The 8,489-nt window shown below is 40.9% G+C and overlaps 1 protein-coding gene across 4 annotated transcripts; it reads left to right on the top strand.

Moving 5' to 3' along the window:
* Positions 1–152: 152 nt before the first annotated feature.
* On the top strand, positions 153–7,628 carry LOC102301899 (serine/arginine-rich splicing factor 11). Of its 4 annotated transcripts, none has more exons than XM_005920976.1 (12): positions 153–529; positions 1,588–1,721; positions 4,353–4,462; positions 5,038–5,127; positions 5,224–5,270; positions 5,362–5,492; positions 5,660–5,741; positions 5,849–5,962; positions 6,173–6,262; positions 6,439–6,510; positions 6,594–6,771; positions 6,854–7,628. In XM_005920976.1, exons 1-12 carry the CDS (start codon positions 408–410, stop codon positions 7,055–7,057), a joined length of 1,374 nt encoding a protein of 457 aa, XP_005921038.1. In that variant the 5' UTR covers positions 153–407; the 3' UTR covers positions 7,058–7,628. The 4 variants fall into 4 exon arrangements, with proteins under 4 accessions (XP_005921038.1, XP_042078469.1, XP_005921041.1 ...); XM_042222535.1 differs by adding an exon at positions 3,956–4,075 and having other exon boundaries at positions 153–1,721; XM_005920979.2 differs by having other exon boundaries at positions 153–1,721; positions 3,956–4,462.
* Positions 7,629–8,489: the final 861 nt, after the last annotated feature.

The raw sequence follows: 8,489 nt of genomic DNA, 5'->3' as shown, positions 1-8,489 counted from the left end.
AGGATTTTATTAGTAACACAGTGCAGTCCACTATGATCAATATAATTTTACTCCATCTCTTGAAAAGATCAAACGTACGGCATATATTTTTGACCCTGTGACGACTGTATATGGAGGAAAAATTCTTAAGTACGATTCTACAAACAGTACCTGAAGTATCCAAAGCAACCTCACGACAGTTTGGGCAGTGGCATTGTTGTTCTGTGCTCACTGTTGTAGGGCTGTCCGGAGGAAAAAAACAAAACAAAACAAAAAAAACCAGCCACCATCTATCTTTGGGGAAGATGCTAACTTTTGTGGTCGCCTGATGTTTTTGTAGTTGTGAACGTTTACAGTTTTTGTCTTTTCTGTTTAAGATTCGGGGACGCTGCTAGCATATAGCTAGCTCGACTATAGCACTCGCGAAAATGAATTCCAACACGCACGTAATCCAGGTGACAAACGTTTCACCGAGTACGACGTCCGAACAAATGAGGACTCTGTTTGGATTCCTCGGAACCATAGAGGAGCTCAAACTGTTCCCGCCCGAGTGAGTATTGTGAATTATGAACTGGTAAATTATCCTCTCCTCCACAATCTATGGCGGCTCACGCGGGGCTCTTGCTGAGGCCTACAGCATCGAGCAGGCCTCGCTGCACGGTAGTGCTAATGCTAATGCTCCCGCGTCTTTATTGAACGTGGCAACGCTTGCTTCTCTCAAATTAGATATGCATGTATTTAACAATACTTCAATTCTTCATCCATACGCATCTGCCGATTATCACATTTGTCGATTAAGCAATCAAAAAATTGGTAATCGTTTGTGTAAGTCGGTTATCTAACACATACACGGTAGGCAGCTATACATCCTGTTTATCGAGTTATCTGTAATCTCTCCGTCAGAAAACAAAGTCATAAAAATATACACGGGAGAAATAAGCATGAATGGCTTAATTTTAATAATCACCAGAGTTGCTCCTAATTATTTTGATTTCAAGTGGGACTTATGTGGCAGCTTTTCGTATAAAATGAGCAGTTGATTAGCATCCTAAACCAGCAACAGTGCAAAAGAACAACTAATTATGACTCTTAATGAGCAGTGGGACATTTGGTTACACGCCTGGTTGAGCTAAATTGGAATATTTCCTTAGGTGCATGCTTTGTTTAGATCCACAGTGGACAATAATGAGCTACAGTACACACTGCACAGTGTTTTCTTACCTTAATTCTCTCTGTGTTGTGTTTTCTCTGTTGAATTACACGTGGCTACTGGACAGGTATGAAATAATCAAGGTGGTGATTTTCCGGGTAGATGTAGTTGTAACAATTTAGTAACTGTTTGAAAGTTTGATCGCCGCCAGTTTTATACCAGTATTGAGTTTTATCCTCATACTGTGGTGCTAAGGAGTGCAACAGGATCAGAAATGGCTGAAGAAAAAGGTTGTGTGTCACCTCTGGATGATACTGTGTTGTACTATGCAGAGGATGCAGGGAACAAGAGTCACTCCTGTGCTTTCTTGTCCCTGTGGACACAGACTGAGTATGAAGAAGGCATGTTGTCTCCCCTTGTTTGTATTCTTTGCACAACCTATCTGTATTTTCTTCCAGTGACTCTCCCTTGCCTGTGACTTCACGTGTCTGTTTTGTAAAATTCCTTGAGGCTGAGTCTGTGGGAGTTTCCCAACACCTGACGAACACAGTCTTCGTGGACAGAGCCTTGATCGTGGTCCCTTTCGCTGAAGGTGGGTATCTGTTTTATTCCTTTGGCTGTGGTCATCTCTGAACGTACGTCATAATGCGTAGGTGTATTTGTTAGACTTGCAAACACTAGAGACATTGAGGTTTCTGTTTTTCCTACTGCCATGAGAAAGCAGCTAAGCTTTTCAGTGCTTGGCATTTCTAGGTATGTAAAAGGGAAATGTACATTTGTGTCTGTGTCTTACAATCTAGCTGTAAACTTCTCTCTCTGTTATTTGTGTTGTGGTTTTCATAGTGGACAAGTCATTTGCAGAGAGCCCCTTCCTTGCTGGCTGAAAGTGGTCCTCTGATGCCATCAGGAGATTAGAAAAAATAATGGCACCAATCGCAAGCCCCTTCTCTCTCTTGTTCTGCAGTAAAATATTAACTTTTTTTCCTCTCTGTTCAAGGCATCTTTTTTTGAAAAAATAAAAATAAAAAATAGCCTCACAACTGCTTAATCAAATTAGGGGATTTGGGAGGGTGCAGGGAAATCTAATGTCCTCACATGTTGAAAGGATTTTTTATATTCTCAGATACAATGTGTGTCATGTAGTAGGCATTCACCAAATAAGGGATACCCCGAGCAAGTAGAATAGTGTCAAGGCAATCCAAACATATCGGAACCATTTCTGATCCTCTGTTTATATTTTAACCTTCTGCGAATTGAAATTCGGCAGCAATGTGTTTTAATGTTGTCTTAGATACTGTGAAAGCCATCAGATCCACAGTGACATAGCAGTAAATGCTCTGCACATACACATAGGTGTTTCGGTTATTGGTTGATTTGATCATGTTTTTAGGATCGGCTTGGGTTGGGCTGTGATGGTTGGATCGCAAACTCTAGTCCAGTAGGTGCAAGAAAACCAGGAAAAGAGTTAGGGGGAAGCTCCTGAAAACTGGTCTGATCAGCCTAATAAGAGAAAACACCTGTGTGGATGTTGAATCCATCCCCTTCAAACACGCACACAAGTATCCAAACTGAACTGACTTTTTTTTTTCTTTTTTTAAATGTCAATTTCTTTAGCTGGAAACGTATCACACAGCTACATTAGAGGGGAAAATATGAATACTGGATCAAGATTTGGGTCCGTTTCCTTTTGTTAACACTAATCAGACTTTAAACCAATAAAAGAAGAGAAAATGTTCGGGACATCCCTACACCAGCACAAAGCATGCCAAATAGAAGAACTAATCAGCTGTGCATGCTAGACTAGATTTTTGAAGGTGTTTGCCATCATCTGAGTTTTGGCCAGCGGGTGTTGTGGCAGTTAATTCTGATTTGGCTTTTGGTCATAATAAGCGCAGAAACTGCCCTCGGCATTTACTTGCTTTATTTCCCAAAGCCTTGTATTACTGTTATTACTATATTATTATTATACTGTAAATTTGCATTCCAAAACTTTCACTAACACAAGAGATAATTATGGTTTTAAGCCTCTTGATGTTGCCGTAAAAATGCATTTTTATTAACTTAATTTTTTAAATTGACCCTCTCCAAACATGACTCTGAACGAGTTGAGTGAATCTCAAGTTTAACAGTGGTGTTTCTTTTGTTGTTGTGTTTTACAGTTCTTTTTCCTGGTTCAGCCAGCCCTATTTACCAGGCCCCGCTGAAAATGCCACCAACAGTTTTGTCTTCTGCAGCCTTATCCTGTTTCTCAAGTGTCCTTTCTGTTGTGTGCGTGGGTGTGCGTGGGTGCATGTCTCCCCCCTCTCTCTCTCTCTCTCTCTCTCCCTCTCTCCCTCCCTCCCTCTCTCCTCCCTTCATAATGTAAAGAAACATGTCAGATTAAAAAATAGCCTGTTTTCAGATTGCACAGCCATGGATGATCATCTCATGACATTTTTTTTTCTGTCATTTTTACCGTTTGGTTCTCTTCAGCTTTGGGAATATTTTTCTTATCACTACCTTTGCTGCCAATAGCCTGTAATTGTTCAGTGTAGATTATTGTTTATTTACTATATTTTTTTGACATACTGTTGGCTAAAACCTGTCAGTACTGTATTTGATTAGCAGTACTTTACCTGGTTGTTAAGTGTTCTTTGTGGTGGGGTTGTACAAAAAAAAACAAAAAGAGAGAGAACCCACCAGAAAAAGGCTAGAAAAGGTCAAATGAGTAAGCCTTTTCTGTTTTTTGTATTGGTAATGGTAAGTGATGTTGAAATGTACCCTTGTGTCTACACCCAAATCATGAACTTTGTTTTCTGTATCTCAATGTTTTTGTGTGCTTTATAGCGAAGCAGCCGGCGCGAGTCGCTTGTTCATAAAACATCTAATGAAAGTTGAGAGCACATCCCACGGGACAACTGGCTGTGCTTGCTTACGTTTGGTTCATGACTTAAAAAACAAGTACAGGTGATAAAATCTTGGCAGTGTTGACCACAGTGTGTATTGTGACTTTGAAACTTATAGCTGCTAATCCTACAATCATATTCACAACAAAGCAAAACAGCAACAACAACAACAAAAGTCAGGGATCAAGATTTACAGACAAGACAAAAAAGTGGATTTTTGTTTTTCATTCTTTTACTACAGTGTAGTTAGACTGAGGTGGCTTGTCTGCAAGTCTTGTCTGAGTGTTGTCGACGTCGTCTTTGAAGATGTACTGAGATGTTCTTGGTTTTTCCTCCAGGAGTCATTCCCGATGAATCTAAAGCTATGTCGCTGTTGGCTCCAGCCAATGCTGTGGCAGGAATGATGCCCGGTGGAGGCCTTCTTCCGACACCGAATCCTCTGGCATCTGTGAGTTTTTACATTTTCACATAACATATCATACAATAATATTTAACTGTTATTTGATCAGGGGAAAAAGAGATATTTTAGATGTTGATGATTTTCTAAAACTGCTCCTACCTTCTCTGCAGCCATCAATCAAAATTTAACTTGGAAATGGGCATGAATCTCCCTTATTGCAATAAACAAACACACAGCAGGCTTTTTTTTTTTCGTCTTGGTGGGGATATTTGGTAACATTTATGTCTAAAAGCACAGTAATTCATTCAAACTAAGCAAGCTGCTGGTGGTTCAGAGTTAGCAATGCTACTATTTGATCAGATTTAGCTACTGGACCACAGATTTTGACTAGCAGGTGCTTGGAGCCTGCTGAACACACTTTCCTCTGATCCATCACAAAGCCTTAGGCCCATTTGCAAGCACCCCTCTTCTTTCTAAAGCACAATTCTCTGAAAATAATAAAAACAGTACATCTGAAAGTATCCTATTAAAAAAAAATCCCCCCTCCAAAACGTTACATAAATAAAGCGTGCTATGCTTTTTACCTCTACAATATATTCTAGTGTCTATGCTCCACATTTCAGATGGGAGCGACACCATTTGGCGGTCTTGGAGCTCCTAGCATTGAGCAGATGGCTGCTATGGGAATGCCCGGACCGAACATGAACCCCCAGGTGAGGATCAGTTACCTTCATAGCGCCGTTTAAGTTCAAGAAAAAGTTCTTAGTTCTTAAAATCATAGTAATATCCTTGTCTTCCTTTCTTTCCAGGCTCTTTCCGCAGATTTCCTGAAGCTCATGCAATCCATGGATCCCAAGTAAGAAAAGTGCAGACACAGACGGGTTGTGCAGTCCAGTCAGCATACATATTTATTTGAGCAGTGTCTAAATAATTGATACCATTTGCAGATTGAACCTTGCAGCTGGATTGAACTTGAGTCCAGGGCTGAAGGCTGATGCATCGAATAAGGAGATTGAAGAGGCCATGAAGAGAGTCCGAGAGGCCCAGTCTCTTATTTCTGCAGCTATTGAACCAGGAAGTGAGTGCGGTTTCAAAGCACGCTTCAAATATAACTGTACCAGAAATACTTGCTTCATATAGATTACGTGTTATCGGAAATTACTTCTCAGTTTACCTGTTTATTGATGTTTAGAGAGCAGTAAGTAAATGTATAATACATGTATAACTTTGTCTTTACTGTTACAGGTAAGAAAGATGACAAGCGCAAACATTCCCGCTCCCGTTCGCGTTCACGGCGTAGACGAACCAGATCTCGTTCAAGACACAGGTAAAGATGAGTCTACGGCAATGTCGGGTGAAGCCATTCTAGTTTCTTAATAAGTATATTTTTGAATATTAATTGTTTGTAAATGTGCTGCTGCTTATTTTGAGCAGACGTTCGAAGAGCAGATCTCGGCGTAGGTCTCATTCAAGGAGCAGGAGGAGGTCCAAGAGCCCACGGAGGAGGAGGTCCTACTCCCGGGATCGAAGCCGTCGCAGTAGATCTAGGTCAGCTGTTATCCTGAGGAGCAAAATGGCTCCTGTGTTTCATTTCAAAGTGTGCTTGGAGACCAGAGGTTGATCATTTCAAAATTGAAATTTGTCGAAAATATTTTTGAGCTTTGTTTTTTAATGTTGGCAGTGGGCAGCTCCAGGTTTTGAGACTTTTCAGGCATGAAAATGTTTGGTAATGTTTTTGTTTGCTTTCATCTCGTACAGAGACAGGAGGAAGGAGGAGAAGTCCAAGAAAAGATCCAAGACTCCCCCCAAAAGCTACAGCAGCGCCAGGAGGTCTCGGAGCATTAATCGGTGAGTAGTCTTGAATACGGTGTGATAATATGATGAAATGCAGGTCAGCCAATTTACAGTGTGAAAGACCAGAAGCTCTAACTCTTCTATAGACAGCAGAAAATCAAGTAAGTCCTGAATAAATGATGAGGATGTTTTTATGAATGTTACTTATTTTACTCCTTTGTGTGTCTCAGGAGACACAGGCGAAGTCGCAGTGCTTCTCGCTCCCCTAAGAGAAGGGTCTCCAGGTCTCCGTCCCCCAGACGGTGAGCTTTCTCCATCTGATGTACAATGAAGTTTATTTAATTTTGAGTGCCACAGTTTAAAATTAGTTTTGTTCTCTTTACAGCCACAAGAAAGAAAAAAAGAAGGACAAGGACCGTGAGAAGGAAAGGGACCGAGACAGAAGGGAGGACAGGGACCGCAGCAGAGACGAACGCGAACGCTCCAACAGTAAGAAAAAAAAGAGCAAAGACAAAGAACGAGATCGGGACCGCAAGTCCGACAGCGAGAAAGGAGATGTTAAGGTATGTAGAGCAGGCACTGTTTAGCGACAGGTGGCTGGATGCATTACTCTGCTCGTCATTAACGTGATTAAATGCGGCACAGGTGACTCGGGACTACGATGAGGAGGAGCAGGGTTATGACAGCGAAAAAGGAGAGGAGGAGGAGGACGAGAGGAAGAGCGACTCTGACTCCATCTCGTCCCCGAAAAGCCAGGAGGAGATGGAGAGATCTGAGGGCCAAATCCCCAAAAAGTCCAAACTGAATGGAGATGATCACCACCAGGAAGACATGGAGATGAGCGACTAAAAACGTCCAAACCAGATAGCATCGTCTTTTCACTGTCCTTTTTATATTTTTAATATAGGCCACGATATGTCTGTGCCTGATCGCTCAAAGTTAAACAGATTTTGTCTTAACTGTAGAAACACTGCAAAGGAGGGCAGGCAGTGGGGTGTACGGAGGGGAGGCAGAACTTTTGTAAAGATATAAGAAACAATTACTAAAATATGAAGAACATGAAACCTGGTTTTAAATTGTCATTGCTGTACTTTTTAAAGATTTTGTTATTGGAGTTTGTCTTTCTGACAGTAGAATACGCAGCGTTTTCCTCTAAAAACGCAGCATCTGTAAATATTTTACTGGTCAGGACTTTGTCCTCATTCACACTGCTCGTTGTTTGCCACTCACCGTTTTATTTTTTCCAAACGAACCGTTTTGCTTTAACTGTGTAACACACCCAGCTGTGTTTCATCTCTACTGACCTATTTACAACCCTTTATTATTGTACATTGTAGATTGAAATGTGTTGTGACAATGAAATATGTTGTCTGCAATAGAATTTCCAAAGGACACAAATAAAATTGGGGTAAACTGTCAAGTTGCGCCACAAGGGTCCTTATTTTGAAAAATAATTGCTACGATGGGATTTATTCTGTGGTTATGTTCTGGGTGCCTGGCAACTGTTAACCTTCACTCAGGTGTTGTCACGTTATGGTTCAGTCCTAATCTCTACATTCATGGAGTTTCTTTCCACTGAAACCTGAGGGATAAACTATACATGCTTACTGTTGCCATGTACAGTGACTTTGCCTGAGAATTAAACAGCTCAGTGCATTGTGTGTGAATAGGTTTGCAGAGACGCATCCTTATTTAATGAAAGAAAAGTACTAAATTAGAGGCATGCATGCAGTTGTGTGGAGAAGTCATGAGCCAGCCAGTAATAAATATATTTTATTTCTCTCAACCACTTACGTTGCAGTAGTTAGAACTGTACAGAGGGTGGGGGTGCCACAATTCATATTTGTAGATAAAGCCTTCCTCCTGCACATATTCTTTATAAGCCCCTCCCACCTCAGGTGCAAGTGCTTGTTTGTCAAAAGTAATTTAATTCTTAAACTCTTGAAACAGAGTAACCCTTAAAGCTTTTTTTCCCTGAACTGGTGGGTGTCTGACTGTTTTAGGCTGCGTATAGAACAAAATAACTGAATGTGCATCAAAAATGAGTGAGGATGGTCTCTGCCTATGCAGCTACCCTTGGAAAAACCTGGTAACTGTTCCAATGGTCATCAAACCACATCTTTATCGATATGTACTGAGGTGTCAACACTCACCATTAAGGGTACAGGACAGGTCATGTTTTACTTTATATGTCAACTTTTTCTCTTTTTTGTCCTGCTTTGTTTCAGAAACCACGTGAACAAAAATATTCTGAAAGGCTGCTGCGGATTCTCTTTTCTGC

Source organism: Haplochromis burtoni, unplaced genomic scaffold, assembly GCF_018398535.1.
Source record: "Haplochromis burtoni strain Fernald_Lab_line unplaced genomic scaffold, NCSU_Asbu1 Contig_5, whole genome shotgun sequence".
NCBI lineage: Eukaryota > Metazoa > Chordata > Actinopteri > Cichliformes > Cichlidae > Haplochromis > Haplochromis burtoni.
This window is presented reverse-complemented; position numbering and strand designations above follow the sequence as displayed.